This window comes from Silurus meridionalis, chromosome 4, assembly GCF_014805685.1.
Source record: "Silurus meridionalis isolate SWU-2019-XX chromosome 4, ASM1480568v1, whole genome shotgun sequence".
Lineage (NCBI taxonomy): Eukaryota > Metazoa > Chordata > Actinopteri > Siluriformes > Siluridae > Silurus > Silurus meridionalis.
In genome coordinates, this window is record NC_060887.1 from 17966888 (window position 1) to 17992890 (window position 26003).

A 26003-nucleotide genomic window follows, 5' to 3' on the forward strand; every position below is an offset into this window, starting at 1 on the left:
ATAACAGAAAAAATTACTTCAGAAATTTCAACAAGCAGAGCTAAAATAAGATCTGAATCCAAAAATCCAAAGTGGCCAAAAATTAAACATTAATTCTTCATCTTTTTCCTCTTTTTCTGCTTTCGGCTGCTCCCATTAGGGGTCACCACAGCGTATCATCTGTCTCCACGCTACCCTGTCCTCTGCATCTGCCTCTTTCAAACCAACTACCTGCATGTCTTCCCTCACCACATCCATAAACCTCCTCCTTGGTCTTCCTCTTTTCCTCCTTCCTGGCGGCTCCATCCTCAGCATTCTCGTACTGATATACCCCATGTCCCTCCTCTGCACATGTCCAAATCATCTCAATCTAACCTAATTGGCCTTGTCTCGAAAATGTCCTACATGCGCGATCATTCTAATAAACTTGTTTCTGAACCTGTCCATCCTCGTCACTCCAACGAAAGTGACGAAGTCTTATAAACTTTCCCTTTCACTCTCACAGACACTCTTCTATCGCAAATCACTCCTGCTATCACTCTTCTCCACCCACTCCACCCTGCCTGCACTCTTTTCTTCACTTCTCTAACACACTCTCCATTACTTTGCACTGTTGACCCCAGGTACCTGAACTCCTCCACCTTCACCACCTCTTCTCCCTGCAACCACACCACTTCACTACCCTCCCTCACATTTACACACATGTACTCTGTCTTACTTCTACTGACTTTCATTCCCCTTCTCTCCAGCGTGTACCTCCACCTTCTCCAGGCTCTTCTATGAAACATACATTCATAAAAAATAAAAAGCAGAAAGCAAACCATTAAAAGGTTTATCACAATGACAGTGACTAAATTCTTACATGAGGGACAGGAAGATTGAGTAATGAAGCAAGAAAAGGGAAGTATACAAATAATCTACCAAATCAGGGGCAGGTGAAAATAATAATGGAGTCCAACAAGGCCACAAAAACACCACCACAAAGGCAGTATGTCGCCATCTAGTGACCAAAGTCTACGTAATCCAAAATTACTGTATGCAATAATAATAATAATAATAATAATAATAATAATAATAATAATAATAACAACAACAATAATAATAAGTATTATTATTATTATTATTGTTATTATTATTATTATTTTTTTTATATTAATGACAGTGCAAAACACACACAATAAAATAACACCCACCAGGAGGCATTCTATACACTTAAAAAAATATATTGAAAACAGACTCCTCCCACATTCTTGAAAAAATTGCATGCTGCCAATGTACCAGGTATTTACGCATGTATTCATTCGTTTGTTTTTAATTTCTTTGTTTATGAATATACTTTGCAGATGATTACCCTACTGTTTCTGCAGTAAGCAATCAGCTGTAAAGCTTCACCAGAAACCTGAAACATTTCTATGAATACTTTGAAAGTGTTTTCTCTCTCTTGTAAATGCATTTGAGTAAGAGTACAAGTATTTAAATAATACTTGTATTACAGCACAAATGTATTAATTTGTAAGCACAATAATGACATACACTCATAAGTTTATTAATTTCTACTCCATAAAACTGGACATGTTGCACGTTTAAATAGTAAATAAGTATTTAGTATATAAATATTTCAATACAGTGAATAGACAGAGGTCTCTGAGTTTCTTCTTCTCCTCTACTTCACCACCCACCATCATTAAATTATCATTTATCATTGTGTTGTAGTTATTAGTCAGTTTGACTAATTGCATGTTTGCATCAGGTTTCTGAATAATTGTTTCTATCTTGAGGGGAAATGACTACATATTAAAATTGTTATTTGTTAAAAAAAAATGTAATGGTTCATTATTTAGGTCCTGACTGTAAAAAGCAGAGTGTATTTTCTTTTTCTCCATGACTGTATTTTGTTATATGCAAATAAAAAATGTAATTTGCTGTGGGATTCAAATGTGCACATAGTATTTCCTGTGTAACTCAGATTGTGTTACTGATTCGTCTCTCGTGTTGGTGTAATATTTTCTTTTACGAGACTTTGGGGTGTGTCTGTAAGAATTTGTATCCATTCAATCAAAAGTGCATTTGTTAGGTCACTGTTCCATAAGAATGCCTGACTTGTACTGAGCATTACAATTAATTTCTATGGTGTTTATTGGAGTTTAGATCAGAGCTCTGTGCAGGATTCTGCAGTTTCTCCACATCACTCTCATCAAACCGTGTCTTTATGAACCTTGCTTTGTGTACAAAAATGTAGTCATGCCGGAACAGGAAAAGGTATTTTTTTCCAAAGTTTTGCCAGAATGTTTGAAGGACACAATTGTCTAAAATATCTTTGTATTCCTTATGCACTAATTGACCGACAATTGTTATTTTGCATAGAGATCTAAGGCTTATGTGTTGCTACTCAGCCAAGAAAACTAATTTCACAAATCTCCTGGTGCACATTTCTTGTGCTGATCTTTCTTGTGCTTCTAGAGGCAGTTAAGACATCTGGAGAAAGTGATACAACAGAAGACAGCAACCTCACTCTGTATGTGTGTGTGGTCTACTGCTTCTAGCTAAGCTGTTGTTCCTCCAAGATGCTTCCATACACTGACAGCTGACCAGACAGATCTCACAGGGCAAAATGTTCCTGAAATGATTTGGGCTCCTATAACTCATTTTACTGCCAAAGAGTGTGTATAAAAACTGTGTGCTGAATTTTATCCAGCTCTTAGTAATACCTGAACTCAGGCATTAGGAAGACTCTCCACGTTTATTTTTTGGTATAATAGTGTATGTCTGAGCGCAGTGAAACAGAAAACGGTTAGTGAGAAATGTTTTAAAATATAGGTTTATTCACAAAAGGGGTGGCACATCTGGTAGCATTGTTGCCTCAGCTCCAGTTTTACAGTTCATCCAGTTTCTCCAGTTTCCTCCCACACAGTCCATCATGTCAGTCAATAGATTAGCTTTTCGATTTGAGAATATGTCTGCATTGTGCAAAGTGATGAACTGGTATCTCATTCAGGGTGTATTCCTGGGATTCTCCAGATGTACCATAAGCCTGAGCAGCAGTTACTTACACAAATAAACATTTTTTTTTTTTAAAGAACAAATTTCTTTTAAAACATTAATTTTCTGAGAATATATCAATGAAAATATGTTCTAGTAGATGAAAATATTAACTATTAATGCATCATTAGGGGTGGGTGATAGGGGCGAAATTTTATAATGCGTCCAAAAGACATTAAGCGTATTACCCACATATAGGTTTATACACAAACAGCCAGAGAAACAGTATTTTAGTTAGACTATATTATCTATTTTATCAATATCAAATAATTGGTATTAAAATAAAATAATTATATTGAAATAAACGAAGAATGAGTCGGTTTGTATAATAAACAATGTTTCTCACTGCTTTCAGTCAGTTTGCATTAATAATAATAATAATAATAATAATAATAATAATAATAAAGACAGAGAAGAGAAATGTCACGATATCTCAGAAAAGTGTATTGTGAGATCGTTTATCACGATACCGATATGTTCTTGTCATATTGCCCAGTCCTGAGTGTAAACTTTATATTTCGGGTGTGTGTGTGTGTGTGTGTGTGTGGTCGGTCTAAGACACTCCCTGTATTGTAGACAGTCGCTTCTTACGCACGACGATCTAAAGACAAGTATGTTGAGTATTTATGAGCATCCTCAAGTAAAGCGTGTGTTTGCGTGTGTGCGCGTGTGTGTTGTGTGATCGCGCCCACGGCGGCTCTTCGTCACTCCCCACTCCCTTCCGAGAGCCCTCCTCTTCCCTCAGTAGGCTGAACGCTCGGCCTGGATGTGGGCTGAAAACAGCGGCTTGTAGAAGATGTCCGCCGCGGGTGCTGGAGCTTGCGGACCCGGACCTGGAGCCGGTAGCGCTCACGTATCCGGAGTCTCCAACCCTCGGAAGTTCAGTGAGAAAATCGCCCTACACACTCAGCGCCAGGCCGAGGAGACCGCCGCCTTCCAGGAGGTCATGATGGACATCACCTCCACCCGGGTAAGCAGCAGCAGGAGCGCAGGGGATCCACAGGATGAAGCTCGTAGCTAAGGCCTGCCGAGGAACCGCGTATACAAACCGCGTACTCTCTACACGTGTGTTCCTCATGCCAGTATCACGATTCTCAAAACATCGGCGATCCGCGTGGAAGTGCGATCGTGTTTACTACAAGAAACTCGCACTAGAAAAGCACGCGCGCACACACACACACACACACACGGGTATGCTAACGACACAGCTAACAGCTAGCTAGTCATTAAGAATGTTGTGATGTGGCCGATCGGGGTATCAAGATTAGCATGACGTTCCCCCTTAAAGCCTAAAATGGTTATAACATAAAACTGGGGTAATTATTCAAATCGTTTTGAATAATACAAAGCAGAACCGATAAGTCTTGTCGCGTTATAGTGTACGAGCTCAATCGCGTGAAGCAGGAAGCTAATGTTAGCGTGTAGCATGTAGGCTAACAGCAGGAGATTGCTAGCTGGGCTGCTCGGTGACGCACCTGAGAGAGGGGAAATGCGTATAAACGGAGGTGTATTTACAATGAAAGCAAGAGGGGAGATGATACAACAACACAACAGGCTAATAACCATGATAGCAGCTGTGTGTGTGTGTGTGTGTGTGTGTGTGTGTTTGAGTGTGTGTGAGAGAGAAGAGCAGTAGCTCAGTGTGTGGATGCGCGCTGTGATTTTAATTCAGCTTTAATTCTTTCAATGCTCCTATACATTAAAATTGGATCGGAAATCCTCCCTCTGAGCCTATAGACACTAACATGACAGTATATGTAACCAAAGAGACAATATATTTATTTAGAGAAACTTCCATCATATTCAGGAGAACATCCTCTCCCCCACTGTGACTCATGTTGTACTTGCCGTCTATTCGTCCAATCACATTCGGTTTGAAACATGTATTATGTCCATGTGGCCACACAGAGATGCTTATTAATAACCAGGAACAAAGATGGCTAGTTTGTTAATCCAATACCCTGTTGTATCATGTCTCATTTTTATGGCACTGGTATGCAATTCAATAATAATAATATAATAATTGAACAACAATAATAATAATTAAAATAATAATAATAATAAAACACCTGAAACACAATGTTGAGTTCAGGTCTTACATAAATACACACTTACAGTATAATACTAACTGTTAAGTTAACTCTTAATTCATACATACATGTGTGTGTGTCTGTGTGTGTGTGTGTGTGTGTGTGTGTGTATATATATATATATATATATATATATATATATATATATATATATATATATATATATATGATTGTCATGAGTTAACTCGCGATTAATCGCAGTCTGTTCTTCATGTCGAAATGTACCTTAAATGAATACTAATTGCAACAGATGTTTACAATTTTAAGGAGGTGTGTGATATGTATATAGTTGTATATTAGTTGCCCCTATATATCATACAGTGTTTCTAAAAAAAAAACCCACTCCAGGATTTTGTGCTATTAAAAGTTGATTGAAAATGCTGTTGAATGCGCGGGAGAGAAAATCTTTAACTTATGCACTAGCAGGTTTGCATCGATTCAGTGATGGTTGTGGCGTTCCTCGAGCGTGACGCAGATGTCACGCTGACATCCTGTTTCAGTAGGAAAAACATCAACATATAGAATCAGCTCTTCAGGTTTGGTTAAGAAGATGCTGAGATGACTCTGTCTCATCTCATCGGCTGGTTACACTTCAGGGTGTCACTTTAAAAAAAACAACAAAAAACATAAAAGTATAAAGTAAATAGATGAACGCGTATATAAGATTCCTCACCATAACTCGAACACTGAATTAATCTGTTTTTCATTTTGTGGATTAGTTACTGTGTATTTCTCTGTACTTGTCTTCAAGTGGAAGTAAACCATGTGCTTGTGTTTAGATTCTGACATCCGTCTGTTGTATATTGCATCTTAATGATTTCAACATTTCCAAGTTTTCACATCTTCAGCATTTTTAGCCTTAGGATCATGTAGTGATCGAGGCCTGAATTTTGTCTTTCTAAGATAATCTGCAATAATAATAATAATAATAATAATAATAATAATAATAATAATAATAATAATAATAATAATAATAATATAATAATTGAACAACAATAATAATAATTAAAATAATAATAATAATAAAACACCTGAAACACAATGTTGAGTTCAGGTCTTACATAAATACACACTTACAGTATAATACTAACTGTTAAGTTAACTCTTAATTCATACATACATGTGTGTGTCTGTGTGTGTGTGTGTGTGTGTGTGTGTGTGTGTGTATATATATATATATATATATATATATATATATATATATATATATATATATATATATATATATATAAAGTTGATTGAAAATGCTGTTGAATGCGCTGGAGAGAAAATCTTTAACTTATGCACTAGCAGGTTTGCATCGATTCAGTGATGGTTGTGGCGTTCCTCGAGCGTGACGCAGATGTCACGCTGACATCCTGTTTCAGTAGGAAAAACATCAACATATAGAATCAGCTCTTCAGGTTTGGTTAAGAAGATGCTGAGATGACTCTGTCTCATCTCATCAGCTGGTTACACTTCAGGGTGTCACTTTAAAAAAAACAACAAAAAAAACATAAAAAGTATAAAGTAAATAGATGAACGCGTATATAAGATTCCTCACCATAACTCGAACACTGAATTAATCTGTTTTTCATTTTGTGGATTAGTTACTGTGTATTTCTCTGTACTTGTCTTCAAGTGGAAGTAAACCATGTGCTTGTGTTTAGATTCTGACATCCGTCTGTTGTATATTGCATCTTAATGATTTCAACATTTCCAAGTTTTCACATCTTCAGCATTTTTAGCCTTAGGATCATGTAGTGATCGAGGCCTGAATTTTTGTCTTTCTAAGATAATCTGCAATAATAATAATAATAATAATAATAATAATAATAATAATATTAATATTCATTATGTGGTATGATACAAAACAGCGACAAATGAAAGCGTCAAAATATTCCTCTGACCAGTCCTGTAACCGTAGTCCCTACCTGTAATTAGTTTTAGTTTACTGTTTGGAAAAATATTTCAGCGAATGTACAGTAAATGTACACATACCGAGACATTATATCCAAAGGGTAGAATGTACAGGAGACTGCTGGTGCCTCTGGTAGTTATTACAGTTATCTTCCACTAAACCTCTTAACCTGAAACCTCCTGCTTGCCACCGAAATCCTAATACACTGCAGAAGTGTTCATCTGACCACTGTTTTATTGTTCATCATTAAACCTGCCAAATGTCTGTCTAAGGTTAACAGTCAAGGATAATTTCAGGGCTGGAGTCTGTCTGTGTCTCGTGCTTTGCAGCGGCATAATACTACAGCACCTATACCCAATTGTAGGCTTCTGAATGCACGTTTTGGCACCAGACCAGAACCAGATTGTGTAATTCGAATGCCGTTTCACTGGTTTTTGAATTCTCAAATTTGAGAATTCAAAAACCAGTGAAACGGCATTCGAATTACACAATCTGGTTCTGGTCTGGTGCCAAAACGTGCAAATCAGCAGGGCTAAATGTGAATATTTATCTGGTTCATCTGTTCATTGTGGTATTGAATGGTGGTATCGTGGTATGGAACAGTTTTGAATGCTCTGCGAAATTTCACCGTCACTTTCAAGATTCTCGTACAATTAAAACATGAAATTCATCAGAATCGTGTGGGCTTACTGGAATATGGCTTGTGATGTAATAACCTTAAAAGTTACATGCTGTTTCCTGAGCAGGATTCTCAGACTTAGAATGAGATTTAGAATAAGACTTAGAATGAGAAATTGAATGAGATTTAGAATGAGACTTAGAATTAGACTTAGAATGAGATTCAGAACGGAATTTAGAATGAGACTTGGAATGAGATTCAGAACGAGATTCAGAATGAGACTTAGAATGATCTACACATGAGCATTTGAGTTGTAGCATTTATATTTCAGATGTTTGTCTCAGCGCTGAGGTCTGGCAAGTTTCTGAAGTGCAGTTACACTTCTTTTTAACAAGCATTACAGTTCACACCGGCTGTCAGAGGCACTTTAGTGCAGTGTTTTGCACTTCGTCTTGTTTTACTCACAGATGAGCGAAGTGTAAACTGTTTAAAACTTACATTTTTTGTAGATTTTTTTTTTTAATAACAATCCTAAAGTACAATGATGCCCAGATTGTGCAACTTGTATAGTAGAGATGCTTATGAATAACCAGGAACAAAGATAGCTAGTTTAATTTTCTCTGAATTATGTTACATTTATACGGCACTGTCTTGTAATTCCAGCTGGTTTAACTTCTAGCTGTCGCCTGTGTTTAGTTGACATGGTTATCGTTTGGCTGTTACGGTTTACGTGCCAGTGGAGCATGTGGAACGTAATATTGAACAGTACGGGTAATGGCTTTGTACTGTGTTGGATTTCAGCGTTGTTTGGGACAAGTAATAGTCTGTTCTGCTGTGTGGTTGGATGCTGATCTGGCATTGATCTTATTGTTTAATAATAAGCAGAGCTGAATGATGAATGCTTTCTTGGAGTGCAAATGTCAAGATCGCAAAATTGTAGCTGACGACGAATTCATCTACCAGATGATAAATTTCTTTTTTTTTTTTTTTTTGCAGTTGTAGTATGCAGTTTGTCTCAGTTTTCTCTTTTAATTCGCCAATTCCCGACCACCAGCCAGCTCTCTCCTATCATACAGCAGCCACCAAAGAGGAAGGATGAAGATCCACACATTCCTCCTCCAAGACATGCAAAACTCACCTCTCCCACTTTTTTTTAAACTGCTGCTTCACATGGCTGCGTAACACTCTGAGGAAAGCGTCATCTACCCTCTCGGATATACATGAGCTCACAGAAGCCTTTGATTGGCAAATGTCACTGTGATTGGCAGGGGAGAGAATGAATGTGAATACCAGATAAAGTACAGTGTTTGTCCCCTTCCTGATTTCTTATTTTTTTGCATGTTTGTCACACTTTAATGTTTCAGATCATCAAACTAAATTAAATATTAGTAAAAGATAACACAAGTGAACACAACATGGAGTTTTTAAATGAAGGTTTTTATTACTGAGGAAAAACTTAATCCAAAATTACATGGACCTGTGTGTAAGTGTTTGCCCCTAAACCTAATAACTGGTTGGGCCGCCCTTAGCAGCAACAACTGCAATAAAGCGTTTGTGATAACTTGCAATGAATCCGTTACAGCGCTGTGGAGGAATTTTGGTTCACTCATCCATGCAGAATTGTTGTAATTTAGCCCCATTGTAGGAATTTTGAGCATGAACCCCCTTTTTAAGGTCATGCCACAGCATCTCAAAAGGATTCAGGTCAGGACTTTGACTAGGCCACTCCAAAGTCTTCATTTTTTCTTCAGCCATTCAGAGGTGGACTTGCTGGTGTGTTTTGGATCATTGTCCTGCTGCAGAACCCAAGTTCGGTTCAGCTTGAGGTCACGAACAGGTGGCCGGACAGTCTCCTTCAGGATTTATGGTAAACTACAGAATTCATGGTTTCATTTATCAAAGCAAGTCTTCCTGAAGCAGCAAAACAGCCCCAGACCTTCACACTACCACCACCATATTTTACTGTTGCTATGATTTTCTTTTTTGAAATGAGGTGTTTTTTTTTACACCAGACATAATGGGACACACATCTTCCAAAAAGTTTTTGTCCTGTCAGTCCACAGAGTATTTTCCCAAAAGTCTTGGGGATCATCAAGATGTTTTCTGGCAAAACTGAGACGAGCCTTTATGTTCTTTTTGCGCAGCAGCGGTTTTCGTCTTGGAACTCTGCCATGCAGATCATTTTGCCCAGTCTCTTTCTTATGGTGGAGTCATGAACACTGACCTTAACTGAGGCAAGTGAGGCCTGCAGTTCTTTGGATGTTGTTGTGGGGTCTTTTGTGAGCTCTTGGATGAGTTGTCGCTGTGCTCTTGGGGTAATTTTGGTCGGCCGGCCACTCCTGGGAAGGTTCTCCACTGTTCATGTTTTTGCCATTTGTGAATAATGGCTCTCACTGTGGTTCACTGGAGTCCCAAAGCTTTAGAAATGGCTTTATAACCTTTTCCAGACTGATAGATCTCAATTACTTTCTTACTCATTTGTTTCTGAATTTCTTTGGATCTCAGCATGGTGTTTAGCTTTTGAGGATCTTTTGGTCTAATTCACTTTGTCAGGCAGGTCCTATTTAAGAGATTTCTTGATTGTGAACAGGTGTTTCAGTAATCAGGCCTGGGTGTGGCGAGAGAAATTTAACTCAGGTGTGATAAAACAAAGTTTTACCAGGGGGCAAACACTTTTTCACACAGGGCCATGTAGTTTTGGATTTTGTTTTCCCTCAATAATAAAATCTTCATTTAAAAACTGCATGTTATCTTTTACTAATATTTCAATTAGTTTGATGATCTGAAACATTAATGTGTGACAAACATGCAAAAAATAAGAAATCAGGAAGGGGCAAACACTTTTTCACACCAGTGTATGGACAGAACATTGTTTACAAGAAAAACTTGTACATCAGGTGTACCATAAATTACACCCACGTTCTCAAGGGACACGAGTGATTGAGGTTTAGTAAGCACCTGTTTCTATAGATTTGCATAACGTTTATAGAAAATAAGGGGTATAAAGAACATGGTAAAAATTATGCATAATGTAAGTCACAATTTAAATATTATGAAGTAAAATTTGTCTCAATAACCACACCATGTTCTTTCACCTAAACATCTGCGTGTGCTCTTAGTTTGCTGACTTTGTTGGAATTTTTCATTTTGCTGAACTTACACTTGTTAAAACAATTGTTTTAAACCGTCCTATAGGCCGAGCAGTCGCAGGCCAAAAGAGGTTGAAGATAATTACAAAACTAATTCAGATAATAAGATATTTAAGTCGATGCATGCGTTATACGTGATGTTATTTTCAGATTCGCAATGAAGAACAGCTACGGTTCGATCTTTTAATCGTGAAGTATCTCATTAGAAATGCTGGATGAGGAGGAGAATGTAATTATTCGATGGCTTAGGTTCGGAAAAGGTTTGCATAGACTCGGACCTCGGACGCTTACGGTCATTATGTATCACGTCATATCTCTGAAAGAGCATTTTTGTTTGCTAACGTTCTGAAAACTGCTTAACAAGGAACAGGAGTTCGAATTGATTGTTGAGAAATAAATCAAATAATAATCGAACCGACTGACATCCAGTTCCTTGTGATTCACACAGCATAATGTAACACGATGTGATTTTTCACAATGCCATTGTCTACTGAGCTGAACGTGTTTCGAGTTGCTATTTTAATGAACGCATGAGATCCAAGGTTTCACTCTGAGCTTCGCATCTTCTCCCTCTGCCGTGTGGGGCGGTTTCTCCAACTGAATGACTTTAAACATTTAGACGGATTAGTTGCCCCTTGTTGTGAATGTGTGTGAATGGTTCCCTGTAATGAATTGGCATCCCATCTTTTGTCTACAGTTCCTAGGATAGACTCTGCTACAGTGTTCACTTAGACCAGGATAAAGCGCTTACTAAAGCTTAATGATGCACAATTTGCTGTTATTAAGATTCTCAAATCTCTTTTTCAAAAAAAGGTTTTGCGCAGGTTAAGAGCTATATTTATGACTCAAATTTGTTTATAATGAAAATTGTACCACTAATTAATGCATTATGCTATAAAAAAAATGGGATGGATATGAAATGACTTTTTCACCTAAATGTGGATTTGTATGTTTGTGTTTATTTTTTCCAATTTGGCTGTAGGTCAACTGCTTATATAAAGACAGCCTTTATTTGTCACACATATGTTGAGCACAGTGAAATGCTTTTTCTCACATGTCCCAGGTTGTTAGGATGCTGTGATCAGAGCACAGAGTCACCCACATCATTACACCCCTAGAGCAGGGATGGTTGCTCCATGGTATGCTCTGTGGCATAAAACCTCCGACATTCTGCTTCAAGTCATGTAGCTGTCACTAAATGTTCAAATGCTCATGGCTTTGGCTTCTCCGAGCTCTTGATATTAAAAGGATTTTTTTTTGTGGTCGAGGATGTGGTTAGTGGTGTTGGGCTGACGTTTTGAATAAAAAGGATTCATCCAGGTTGCATCATTCTGTTAATTGCACATAAATGATGTCCTCCCTGTTCTTTCTGATATAAATTATTAAGAAGCTAACTTGCAACTTTATTTAACTAGTATCCATTTTACTCATGGCAGGATCTGAGCAAGGAGACCTGGGGGTGTTTTTGAAAGGCGGTGAGACACTGTGGTTATTCCAGGCATGTCTTTTTTTTCTTTTTCTTGGGGAATAATGAAAGCTTGCTCAATATTTTGAATAAAGTAACCCCACTGTTTTTGAAGTGTGTAAATCAACGGATACAATATTAGTCAGCATGTTTGGAATTTTGCTTGGAACCAATACACACTCAAACCTTCTGCTGCTTTAAAAATTGTTGAACACGGTGTCTCAAAATCCTTCCAACAAAAGGGCGACTTGGATCGTTCTGATTTGTTTAGTCTCTAAATAATTGTGAAGCTTATTCACCAGGCCATTGCACAGTATTTTATTCATTGCGTTGTGTAAATCATGAAATATACACAATCGATTAGACGCATTTGTCTAATTGGGGTGTCCTTGATATGACCTTGTATCACGTATGGCCTTGCCCATGGATGGCACTTTCATCAGTGTTTCGGTGAAGTGCAATGCTGGCTCTAGCACAAAACAATGGCATGGCTGTCATTTACGTCCTGATTTTGAAGCCTTTGAAAGAGGCAAAATGTGAATTGCTGTCGGTCCACGTGGACAGAAACAAAAGCTTGATTGTACTGTTTGGAGCGGGTTAGAACAGTGAGGCGGAGGACGAGCACGAACACAATAACACTCGTTTCAGCTCATGCAAATGACAGCAGACGATTGCACCAGAAATAAACGCACACTCGGTTTGCAACACTCACAAAGTTATGACAGCGTTCTATTGTATTGGTGGATTTCATCTTATTCTCTTTCACTGTGGGTTTGATATCAAATACAGCAACAAAGCATGTCTCCTAATCATCTGCTTTAATTTCTTCACAAAATAGGCCTGAATCTTTAAAGTGTTTTTTTTTTTTATAATGTTTCATTTCATTATTCACTATTAATAATTAATGTCACTATTTTGTAGTGACATGGTGGACGAATTACATAAACTTAATAACAAACAAAAACAAAGGCGTCATTAAAGTGCTCATAACGATTGATATAATGTAATGACCATTTGCTAGTTGTGTTTTATTTATTTATCAATTTTTTCTTGCAAATGATTGATTTAAAAAAAAAAATTTTGCTTTTTTTTCTCTCCCAGATTCAGGCTCAGAAAGTGCGACTGGCAAGAACACAGGGTCCTTACTATGGAGGCTCTTTGCCAAATGTCAATCAGATAGGCAGGAACATGGCCGACCTCCAGGTATGTCACTGCGTCTCCAAATATTGGAGTTATGAGGAGGAAGTTAATATTGCATTAGATAGTAACAGTATATAGAACAGTATATTGATGACCTTTTAGATTCACAAAGGCCAGATTTGCTGGCTGGTATTTTTGGTATTCTGGTCCACCTGCAAGTTTAATGATCTTGGCAAAGTCCATACCTTTCAATTCAGTCCATTAGAATTATGGGCAGCATAGCGGATCAGCAGTCAACTTGAGCTAGAGTTCTGCTGATCCTGCCTTTGTGGCCGGTACAGTAGATTACATCGCTTAAAAAAATAGGCCAAGCCCAAAATGGCAAATATTAAACTTTGAACTGTCTAAACCACAACTTTCTAAACAAATGCACTCCTGTGCCACAGTGTCCTTGTTTTCTATTAGTGCAGTTGAGAACCTAGAAACAAGTACATTCTTTTATATAGTCTTTTAGTACACAAAGGTTTAAATCATGATAATGATAAAGATGTTCAATGGCAAATTTAACATGTCTGGGTTCACAGCATTTTTTCAGCTATTTGAAGCCATTGAACATTGAATGGAACAAAACTGACTTCTTTCTGTAAAAGAAAGAAACCTCCACAAAGGCTTGTTTTTTGGTTTTTGTGTATGAGCTTTTGCACGTTTTGTTCAAGGTGTAATGTTTGTGCTTTTCTATGTGCTCGTGTGCGTTCCTCTAGGGCTCGTTTCACTCGACCTTGGAATCCAACCGATCCACACGACACCATGGCCTGGTGGAGAGAGTCCCCAGAGACCGACGCTTCGCCTCCCCCAGCCGACCGTACAGGAGACACGTATCCTTTCATTCAGGACAGTTACATTAGTTTAATGAATATGTATCTGTGGCCATGCATATCTATCTATCTATGTGTAGTAATATCTTCAGGATATGCAGTGTGCAGTTAGAGCAGCGAAACCTGTTTTCTTTCTTTGTTCGTGTGTCGGGCTGAAACGATTCCTAGAGTAACTCAATTAATCCGCAAATAATTGAATAATTATTTAATTATTTCAGCAGTGTCACCAGTTCCCCTTCTCGCGTTCTGTATTTTCACGTTTATAAATAAGTCCCCTGGATGGGAAAACACAGTAGACGCTGCAGAATGATAAATGGAGGAACGGAGAGAAAACAGCGAGGGACTGAGATTCAGGCCAAAGAACAAAACAAACAGTTTCCAAAGTTCCAAGTTCCAAACCAAAACATAAAGAAAACACCATACACCATTTTTTTTTTTTTTTTTTTTTTTTTTTTTTAAAAGTAATTTGCAATAGATTTTTATATATTTCAGTCTTTTTTTATTTATTGATATATTTGTTTTTGCATTTTGATATAATATGGCAATTAAATGCAATAAATGGGTTCAGTTTTCACAGATAGTTTTGTGTGCAAATGTACATTTTTCTAAAAAGAAAAAAAATGACGTTCATTTTAAGAGACCCGTCTTATTCTCTCCTGTATATTTCCTGTTCCTCTTCAATGAAGGAAAAGTACTTCTTATCCGATTATTTGATTAATCGATGGACTAATCGGTAGAATGCTCGGTCACTAAAATAATCGATAGCTGTAGCTTTACTCATGTGCCTTAACTGGACATTTCAATAAAGGCATCTATCGATAATCACATTTGAATGGGTTGTTTACTTATTAGATAGGGGTTTATGTGTGCTGCTGTGTCCTTGACCTTAGACCTCAGATGGACAACTCTTACTGCAACTCTGCATACCTGTCTCCGCCCCCTGACCCGAGCTGGAGAAGGTAATGCTTACTAATTAGATCTAACTGTGATCTAAGTCAAGACCTCTTTGTGGTGCATGTGTTAACTTGACTGTGCATTTTGCTTTCTGGTTGAAAGTTAAATGCTGGTCTGTGTGTGAAGATTTATTGCTTGTTATGCATCAACACTAACACCTGCACTGACAGAACTAACGTAGAGCTCTTCCACAGCTTTGTCTTCAGTTGCTTTTTGGGCATTTTGGACAGATTTTCTCCATCTACTTTCATCTTTTGCTTTGACTTTAACAACTTTTCTAACCTTTTATATATATATATATATATATATATATATATATATATATATATATATATATATATATATATATATATATATATATATATATATATATATATATATATATATATAGAAATATTTGTCTGACTTGGGATATATTTTTTATTTCTATTGTTCATCTCTTTTCATTTCTGTCTTCATTCAATGGAATAGACTTCGTCTCAGTGAGTGGGATACTGACTTTTCAAACGAATCATTCATTACCGATAGAAACGATCAAGTACGTCCTCGTTTCTTTTGCACCACTGGTTTGTTGGACTGCTCATTTCTGTTGATATTTTCTGAAAATATCTTGATGGTGATGGATCGACCAATTTTAAAACCGGAGGAATCGGTAAACGTGTTAGCATTTTCCGTCGTGTCAGTGAAATCATCGCACTTCGATTAGCAGCCTACCCACACACCCACAGTGGAAACTGGTGAAGTAAGTATAGAGACAAACGGTGGCTTTTCTGTAAAGCCATAAATGGATTGGCTCTTAAGGTGATTTAATGTCCTGCTGTAATTTCCATTACATATCTTGGTCAGTACCGGCATTGGGTCATAGGGTGAGAGAACAGCTCTATGCACTGTATAGATTGTCAGTGTCCCTCTTTCTGATCTTCTCTTTGGCTGCTTTCGGTACTTTCATACGGCAGCTCCATTTTTTCCTCTTGGTGCTGGAAATAATGGGCATTTTTCTGTCAATCACAAAGGAACTGGTCCAGTAATTTCTCCATGGACAAGAACCCATTGTTCCGTCTTCCCACCACAGCACTCAACAGGTGAATTCGCCTCTCTCTGATGCTCCCTTTCTCTCTTTCTCATTATTTATCTTTGTGTGTGTGTGTGTGTGTGTGTGTGTGTGTGTGTGTCTCCTTCTTATCTACATCCCGTTTGCATTTCATTCCTTTCCATTACTGTTTTGACCCTGTGACAGAATGTGTTTTCCCCCTCTTCTTTTCTTTTCTTTCTGCTCTTGAGTTTTTTTTCTGACCTTCTATGATGAGGTGTTCTAATGACACTAGGAGTAGGGGGGTAAGTGTGTAAAAGGCTTGGAGAGCAGGTGTGAGAAGTTTTGTACTTCTTTTGCATAAATTGACGGTTATTCTATTATTATAATTAAGTCAGTTCTGCATGCCAGGTTAGAGATCATTACTGTGGAGAATCTGTTGTGGATTTATCTCACAAATTACTGTGATTTGAATGGGATTTTATTACTATGTCATTGAAACTGCTTTCCCCACTTGCAGGAAGGAGCAATAAAAGAAATCATTTGCGGCTTTTGTCTTTTCAGTGCCTCCTCTCCTGAGACCTGCTACCTTCTCATACGATTTTACACCATCTTCACTTCATTTTCACTCTGTTCTCTTCTGCTTTCTAGAACGAACTCGGACTCCGCTCTGCACACCAGTGTGATGAACCCTCCCACAGGAGATCCATTCAATGCAGGACACACCCTAAACCCACACGGGAGACACGGCGGTAGGTTCTGCATTAACACGTTACTTTCTCTCGTAGCTGATCGCCTGCGGTGCTGCGAATATTTTTTTTTTTACATTTGTGTTTCTCTTCTTCTGTCCAAACTTGTAGGTGTGACTGAGAGTGAAGGGAGGAGAAGTAAGTCAGTGGCCATCAAACATGTGATCGAATTATCATACCAGTAGAACAAGCTGTAAAATAAAAATAAAACGGTTACCGAGATCTTGATTACCTATCTATTCTATTTTTAGTGTTTCCATACCCAGTCCCTCCCATAGAGGAGAATGTATTAGATGAAGGCAAGCTTCTAAAACCATGGGACTCAAAGAAGGTATTCTGGGCTATTATCTTCTTAAAATAATTGTGTTCTCAGTATCATTTGACATGGTTGATTCATTTGCCTTACTCTGCTCCAGTTACCCATGCTGTCCTCACGACCAAAGTCTTGTGAAGTCCCTGGAATCAAGTAAGAATGATTTTCTCCCCAACATGTTTGAAGGCAGTAAAATAATTTTGGGATAATTAGTTTTATAAAAAAGCTTACTCTAATACTTTTCACTTTTTTTTTGTTATTAGTATATTTCCTTCGCCGGATCAGCAGTCCAATGCCTCTCATGTCCAATCGGCTTTGAATACTGGAGGTTCACTGCCTGATCTTTCCAGTCTGCATTTCCCTTCACCGCTGCCAACGCCGCTCGACCCAGACGAGCCGGGCTACCCCTCCCTCAGCGGGGGCAACAGCACTGGCAACCTAGCATCCACCCTCACTCAGCTCGGCATCAATACCACAAATGCCTTCAACTCTCCAGGTGAGTGTCCTCATGACAAAAAAAAAGTTGCCGACTATTTAATTAGGTCACTGATTATTTTGATGTTACAATGGGGAAGATTTTATAAATTTATTTATATGTATTTGTATTAGGCTTGTTTAGATTGATGAACCAAAAAGCAGTTTAGTGACGGTTTATTGAGTTGAAACGCACGGCCCACCGGAGTGTTTATCTGACAGTGAAGGAGGTAGTTGGTGTACATGTAATCGGAAGTAGCAGCTAGTTTTATCAACTCTGGGTGGATTTTGATCACCGCACAGGATGCTGCCTCCTCGCTGCACCCTTTCAGTGTGGTTTGCACAAACGCGCGCTGGAGATTCCCTTTAACATCTAGTAGACTATTATTTTCCTCTTGCCAGATTATTATGGGCTGTGTAATTCAAAAAGCAATGCAAAAAGCGTTTGTCAAAGTCTTGCATGTTGAACTTTTGTATGCCGTGCAATTAAATGAAACACCGAGGCCATTTTGACATTCAAGCTGTATTTTTCACTTTTGCAGGTCTGATGGCCTCTCTGCAGGGCACATTCAGTAACCCTACTCTCCAGTCTTCACTTAGCAACCCTAACATCCAGTCATCTTTAAACAACCATTCTTTCCCCAACTCCCTTAGCTCTGCCTCACTGCAGTCATCACTAAGCAATCCTTCCTTGCAGTCATCCCTTAGCTCCTCCCCTTCTTTGCAGTCGTCCCTTAGCAATCAATCCCTTCATTCCTCACTGAGTAACTCTTCTCTAAGTGCTCAGTCCCTCCCATCAGTGAATAGTGGCATGGGATCAGGCCAGTGTTTGAGTTCCTATCCTACGTTGTTACCCAGCCAGGTGCAGCAACAGTTAAGCTCCTCCCCCCGCAGGCGGGGCCAGCTTTCACCGCTTAACCTGCCCCTGGGCCCAGATTCCCGCAGGCACCACCCCAAACAGTTCTCACCCACCATCTCAACCACGTTGACTTCAATCACACAGGTAAAAACGACTCCCACAGTCACTAAAGAGATTCCCGCACAGTTCTAACATCTACTTGTAGAATGTCTCTTAACACACCAGCAGACAGCAACATTCCTGGTTGCGGCTCTGACCAGTGAAAATGCTGACTAGTTACTAGGTTTGGAAAACAGTTAAACAAAGTGGTTAGTGTTTAATTTCAATTCCTGAAATCACAGAGCAGTTGCAAAGCTCTGAAACTCTCATGAAAGCTTCACTATATTTCAAATTATACACTTTTATTATCTGTTTATTAGCCCTAGTTTAAGTCACGAGTGTTACAATGGAAATGATGATGATAATAATGGAACTACTGTCGCAGCAGCGCTGATGCAAAAAATAGCTCAACACCATCTGACCAATCAGATTAAAGTATTCAGCGGCATTGTGGCATAACAATCTGCTCACGTTGTTCCGCTTAAAATTGTTTATCGATTAATCCATATGTCCGAGTTCTGAAAGCTCTTGCTTCACTTTGTCCAGGGCGTTCCTCTAGATACCAGCAAGCTTCCGACGGACCAGAGGTTACCACCATATCCTTTCGCACAGTCTCAGCCAGGCCAGAGCAATGATGCTCAGAAAGGCTGTTCCTCACCACAGTCTGGCCAGCCACCGGTCCAGCACCAACAATTACAGCAACATCAGCAGACTGCTCAGCCTCCCCTGTGCCACTCCCACCCACATACACAACACCCACAACCCATGCAGCTGCACATGCAAAACATGCACAACCTGTGTAAAACGCAGAACTTTCCATTTGAACACGTCCAACGACAACAGGGCTCCCATCTCCAGCCGCAGCCGAATCAAAACCGCAGCACAGGAGACGCGCCAGGGCCAGTGAACTCGCAGAGCTCGCAGAAACCTGATGTACAGACGCAGACGCAGACACAGCCTGTACAGCAAGAACAGAACCAGAATCTTCCTCAACTTCAACAGATCAGCCAGTCTCTCGCCAGTGAACTTGGTCTTTACAATGCAAGTAGCTTCTCATTCTGCGATTCCTGACTCTGCACCATGCTCTGTTGTGTTTTACATTTATGGTATATTCTGAAAGAAACGCAATAAGTATTGCTTTTCTATGGCACATAGGTTTCTTTAAAAATGCAGTCTTAGAAGTTTATATGTTTGCAGTCTAATAGCCAATAGGGATTTTCCTTATGTTGTAATGTTAGCGTCAAGTTGCAGCACTTGGTGTAAGTGACTCAACTGAACTGACTATGTTAACAGTAAACAGGACATAACCACGCAGTGCTGTATCCATGCCAGTTATAGAGCATTTTACTTGATCGTGTTCATCCAGTCACTGTGGATGAGGTAATCTGCTTCTCTTAATGAATTGTGAATTACTGCTCTGTATCATTGCAGTGATGCAAATATTCCGTTTTCAGGTCAAACACCTCTATTCCTGCTTGGTCTGTGTTTGTCTGAGAAGGAAGACAGTTGTGTTTACAGTTTTCAACCCACAGATTCAGAAAAAAGGATGTGGTTAGATTCAGAGAGGCCTAAACTAAGGTTGCACCTCCAAGCTGTCTTGTGTTAATAGTGCTGCAGTTAAGTCGTATTGAATTTAAAACTGTGACCTGGATATGCTGGTTTTATCTGAAATTTAGACAGTAAACATGGTCTATTGAATGGGCACATGAATTTAAGAGTAGCACTTTGTAGCTTTATCTATTTCTAGGCCTGCCCTAGGCCCTGCTTCCTGGTTTTCTTTTGTTCTAAAGGTCTCCAATATCAGGATCAGAGTAATACAGGCACTCTCAGCAGGTGTCAGACAGCAATCCTACATTTCTAATTTTATAACATAGAGTTTCTCAAGCAGAGTGTGTGTCGCTCAGCCCAGTGTGCAGCATGTGTTTGTGTAACGTGTGCACTTTTCTATATCTGATCATTCTTTTTGTTTGTTTTGTTTTAGGATACCTTATTTCTGAACTCCCTTCTGGATGATCCATACTTGGGCCTACATCTCACGGGTAGGCAAAACCAGAACCATTCTCAGCAGGTAAGAGGCAAATATATTGCAGCAACAACTGACTTTTATTATTTTATTATTTATCTATTTATAAAGGTAGTGTTGCCTTAAAATAGTGACTTCATTTTACCATCCATTTGGAAACCTTTAGATCTGCTTGTTTATGCATCATGTGGCAGCTATGCAGTGGATAACTTTTAAACCTGTACAGGTCAATTGCTTCAGTTAATGTTCACATCAAACATCAACATTGTGAGCCTGTGCCCACTGTAACTGCAAAGACCTGTTTTGTGGCCGTCTTTGCGTTGTTACGGACCACCCATATCACAGTTCTCGTGTTGTGCATTTTAAGGTGGTTTTCCACAGACGTGCAGTTAATTTGACGTAGAGTTTCCTGACTTTTTCTGTCAGCTCGACTCGGTCTGACCTCTTTTCTGACCTCTCTCATCAACAAGACCTTTTCACCCACAGAGATGACAGTCAGTGGGTGTTTTTTTTTGTCTGGTTTTTTTTGCATCATGCTGTGTAAATTGTAGAGATTGTGTGTTAAAATCCCAGGAGATCAGCAGTTTTTGGAATAGTCAAACCAGCAGATCTGGCACTAATGAACGTTTTCTGCATTGCACTGCAGTGGCTTGATTTACTGATTGGATAATTACTTGAATGAGCAGGCATACAGGTTTTCCTGATAAAAAAAAAAGACTGAGTGAGTGCAGAAAGGCTTGTTGTTATCAATTAAAGTAATTAATTAATTACAGAAAAAAACAAGGGACGCTGATGAACTATGGACCAGAAAATTGCTCTCATCAGCATATGGGGTGCTTTAAAAGCAGTGGAAGTAGCTTTTTGCTTCTCTAAATTTAGGACTGAGTATTCTAACTGAGCACTCCCTTTATCTTGGGGGAAAATTTGGAAAAAGTGTTCTATATATACGATCTGGTTACGGGGAGGAACATTGAACTCATTGTTGTGTTCAGGAAACCAGTTTGAGATGACTTTTGCTTTGTGTCATGGTGGATTATCATCCTGTAAGAAGCCATAGGAAGATCGTCACTTGTGCCAATGAGGAGATGCACATGGTCAGCAACAATACTCAAATAAACAATTGCAATATGGATTATTATTAAATGCTTAAATGTGCAAGAAAAACATTCCCCACACGATTACACCACCTCCACCAGTCTGGACTGTTGGCAGAAGACTGGTTGGGTCCATGGATTCATGTTGTTGGCACCAAATGTAACACTTTTTGCCTTAGAAATCAAAGTTCCTTAAGTCTATGTTTCAGCTGTTCAGTGTTTCTGAGTCTGTGCCCACCCCAGCTTCAGCTTTCTGTTCTTGGCTGACAGAAGTGGAACTTGGCAGGTTTTTATGCTGTTGTAGCCTGTACACTTAAAGTTTCAGGGTGTTGTGCAGTCTAAAATGCATTTGTAGTTGCAAGAAATGTTCAGACTGCTTATGTGATTTCCTGTTGCCTTCTCTGTCAGCTGAAACCAGTCTGGATATTCTTTGTTGAGCTCTCTCCTCAAAGGATTTCTGTCCACAGGACTGCTTGCCACTGGGTGTTTTTTTTTTTGCACCATTTTGTGTACACTCTAGAGATTGTGATGTATGAAAATCCCAGATGATCAGCAGTTACAGAAATATCCCATGGTTAAAAAAAATGGAGATCACATTTTTCCCCACATTCTGATGGTTTATGTGAGCCTTACCCATAGCTGCTGGCCCACATCTATATGGTTTGATGGGTTTCACTGCTGCCACATCATTGGCTGATTAGATAATTTCATGAGTTGTGCAGGTGTATAGGTGTTCTTAAAGTGTTAGTGTGTGTATATTCCTGCATTGTTTAAAAATGTAAAATGATTCATATTCATTCTTATTATATTTATTATATTTTTCATACTACTACATGTCGGTGTCTTCTGCTACACTCATGTCTGGAACTATTTACGAATTCTTAGCGATTTGGTGTTAAATTTTGATGCTAGATTTTATTATTTGGGTTCTTTATCGTTCTTACAGGTATCTACTTGTGTTTTTATTTTGTAGTACACCATTGATTCTCATGGAGAGGGTTTGTCCTTTAACCACAATCTGGACTGTGGCACCCATAGTAAAGGGCAGGACGGCTCCTACACCAGCCACCAAGGGGTGCTAGAATTGATGGACTCCTCAGATCAGCAGTTCCTCAACCCCAGTCAGATCCAGAATTATGGTACTGGGCGCCACCTTGTCCCAAACATCATACTGACTGGTGCGTGCGTGCGTGCGTGTGTGTGTGTGTGTGTGTGTTTTAACTCAGTTTTAGTCTATTCTAAAGACATTATATGTGAACTTAAATCCACATTTTAAACCTTTTTATTATGTACCACAATGTATTCCTTGTAAAGTAGGGGCACAGGAGTGCATTAACATTGTTCAGTTCTCATGAGCAGCATTCTCATGATTTACCATAAAAAGAAATTGTGATTAAATATGATCTCATTCGGAAACTAACCAAAATAAAAAAAGACAGGAAAATGGGCATTTCCACCAATTATAAGTTAGAGAAGAATGTGAAAGGGCGTAATATTACCAGACAGCAGATGCTTGTCAGCAGTGACACTGAATAAAATGAGCTGTTTGGTGGGTTATTAAGTGATTTTGCAGCAGATTTTCACTATTATTCTTTTATAAACGTGTGTCTAATGTTTGCTTTGCAAAATAAAAATTATTATTCTTATTAGCATTAATAATAAAGTGTTAGATTTAGAACATCAGTCGGGAGTGTATGTGTGAAAGAAAGAAAAGGGGTGGGACTTTCCAATCAGTGTCCAGTAATATTTGCAAGTTGATTAACACCTGCACATTCTAGATTAGTGAACTACATATACAAAAGTATTGGGACAACTGACTTTTTGAGCAGTATGGGGTTCTTTTTTTGACCCCTACCACAGTTGGATAGGATGTCTGACGTGGTAGCATTTACATTTTATTCTGCATTTCCTGGTGTTGCCATGTTAATTTAGCCTGTCATTTATTGTATATGTTCATAAATCTTAAATACTGAATAGCCATGAATAGAAAAGTTTGCCGTAATCTTCTGGTTTTTGTTTCACAGGAGACTCTCCTCCTGGTTTGTCTAAAGAGATCACCAGTGCTTTGTCTGGAGTGCCAGGCTTTGAGGTGGACCCATTCTCTTCAGACGATGCTCTCAGGATGGAGCCCCTGGCTCTTGATGGCCTCAGCATGCTCACCGATGGAGACTTGATGCTGGCCGACCCGGCCGTGGAGGACTCCTTTCGCTCTGACCGACTCAAATGAACAAGAGAAGGGTGGTTGGAACGTTAAGGAGTCGGGAGACATCCATGCAATCTGCGAGTAAGAAGAATGAAGTCTATAAGGCATTCCATTGGGATTTCTCCTCACTCTCCACTTAGGCTTGAAATCTGCTGAAGAGATTCCTGAAAGGGACCAACTATGTTTTTTCATTTTTATTTTATTATTATTTTTTTTTTTAAAAGTGTTAGTTCAGCTCTTTTTGCTCTAAGCCCCATGCACTTGCTGAGAGTTCTCTTCAGATTTAACCATTAATATAGGCATTAGCTTGTCTAAATCCTTTGCATGTTGACATGTGCACTTCAGATTATGTAACGTCAAGCATGCGACGCCAACTCGCCGAAACCGTTAAAAAATGTTTTCTATTTATTGTCCCCCTCAGTGTTGACTTTCGAAAAAACAAACCAAGTGTCCAGCTCAAGCATCTGCCAAAATGACCAACTTTACTGTGTCGCTGTATGTCACCGATTGTATACTTTGCATTGAGGGAATGCCCCTCCACTAAATGAGTATTTATTCATTCCAAGCTAGTGATATAGTGACACTGATTTACTATTTTTTAAAGCCCTGTCATAGAACCAATTTTTTCTTTCAGTCTGCAATTGACTTTAGTCTGCAGTAAAGTGGCTCTGATTTATCAGCAGCCTCTTTTTCCACCAAAGCGTCAGGGGGGAAAAAAGATCAAAAACTCTCTCCACAAATTGATTTTCAAACCGACCAAAATAAGTATGCCTCTAAGTAGATTATATATTTTTTGTGCTTCAGCTGAAGCGAGCCTGCGTCTTTCGGACCTGATGTGACGTGACGTGATAGTGGCCGTGTTTAAAGGCGGCGTGTGTATTCTGATGTCTTTTTTTGTCAGGCTGAACTGGTACACTGGAGCTTGGTTCATGTGAACTAAAAGCTGCAGCCCTGCTAATGTAACTTCAGCATTTGCGCTCAAGCGGCTGTTCTTTTTGTGGTTTGCTTGTCCCTGGCGGATTGTGCCGACAGGTGTTTGTGTGTGTGTGTGTTTGTGCACGAGTACGTGTGCTTTGGAGCTCAAGAATGCAGTCCAAACTTCGGTCACTGTGATACGCACCTCTAACTGCTCCCTCTACCTGCCTTTGCACATACCCCACTCCTGAACAAGGCCATATTCAAAGGACCATGTATTTTATGTAACAAATAGTATGTACTATGATTTTTATTTTTTAACAGAGCAAGTCTAGATGTAAGTGTATATAAATGTATTCCTATAATAATATAAATTTTTAAATTAAGGAAGAGAAGCCTATTTCTGAATAGAATGCACCAAAGCATCATCGTTAAGCAGATTTTTACCGTTTTAAGCCACAGGATACTTGTTTTTTTTGCCGTTTATGTCAGTGTTGTATTGTTTTTTTATGTCTTTTTTTTCATTATTATTATCATGTTTAAATAATTACCTTTGATAATTCTTTAAAAAAAAAATGTACAGTTGCAGTGTTTACTTTCCCTGCACTGCATGTGAAATTGAAGCGTAGGCATATCTCAAATGCAGGAATGTCCACTGCAGAAAAGCTTTTCTTTCTACTGTAACGATAATTCAGAACCGTTGTTTAAGTATACGCGCAAGTCCATAACTTAACAAAACTTTTTATTTTTTATTTTATTATAATGCTTGAGCCTAACAGCTGCTTCGTACCTTAATGGTTTGCCTGATATCTCACCTGCTTATGCTATTAATTGCTGCACCTCTTCATAAACAAAAAACAAACTCTTTATCTAGCACTATTTATACATTTCTAATTCCTCTCAAATTGTGCATAATTATCAAGACATTTTTAAATGCATCCACTTGTTAAATTGGTAAAAGGTTTATTTTTAAGACTAAGAACATAACATAATACATAATACAATTCAGTGAATATGATGGAAGGAAAAAAGAA

The 26003-nt window shown here is 38.7% G+C and overlaps 1 protein-coding gene across 3 annotated transcripts; it reads left to right on the top strand.

Moving 5' to 3' along the window:
• The first annotated feature begins 2788 nt into the window (after positions 1-2788).
• LOC124384437 (CREB-regulated transcription coactivator 2-like) lies at positions 2789-24619 on the top strand. Of its 3 annotated transcripts, none has more exons than XM_046847280.1 (15): positions 2789-3988; positions 13343-13444; positions 14143-14256; positions 15154-15215; positions 16224-16292; positions 16892-16992; positions 17101-17127; positions 17241-17320; positions 17406-17455; positions 17566-17798; positions 18319-18779; positions 19281-19775; positions 20716-20802; positions 22825-23029; positions 23876-24619. In XM_046847280.1, exons 1-15 carry the CDS (start codon positions 3815-3817, stop codon positions 24076-24078), a joined length of 2463 nt encoding a protein of 820 aa, XP_046703236.1. In that variant the 5' UTR covers positions 2789-3814; the 3' UTR covers positions 24079-24619. The 3 variants fall into 3 exon arrangements, with proteins under 3 accessions (XP_046703236.1, XP_046703237.1, XP_046703238.1); XM_046847281.1 differs by having other exon boundaries at positions 22825-22990; XM_046847282.1 differs by lacking the exon at positions 16224-16292.
• The last annotated feature ends 1384 nt before the right edge of the window (positions 24620-26003 follow it).

Excerpts from the sequence above, each read along its gene's own strand:
- LOC124384437 (XM_046847280.1), top strand. The coding sequence starts at position 3,815 with ATGTCCGCCGCGGGTGCTGGAGCTTGCGGACCCGGACCTGGAGCCGGT. Across the intron at positions 17,456-17,565 it reads TGTGAAGTCCCTGGAATCAA|TATATTTCCTTCGCCGGATC; the intron begins GTAAGAATGATT and ends TTTTGTTATTAG. Across the intron at positions 17,799-18,318 it reads AAATGCCTTCAACTCTCCAG|GTCTGATGGCCTCTCTGCAG; the intron begins GTGAGTGTCCTC and ends TCACTTTTGCAG.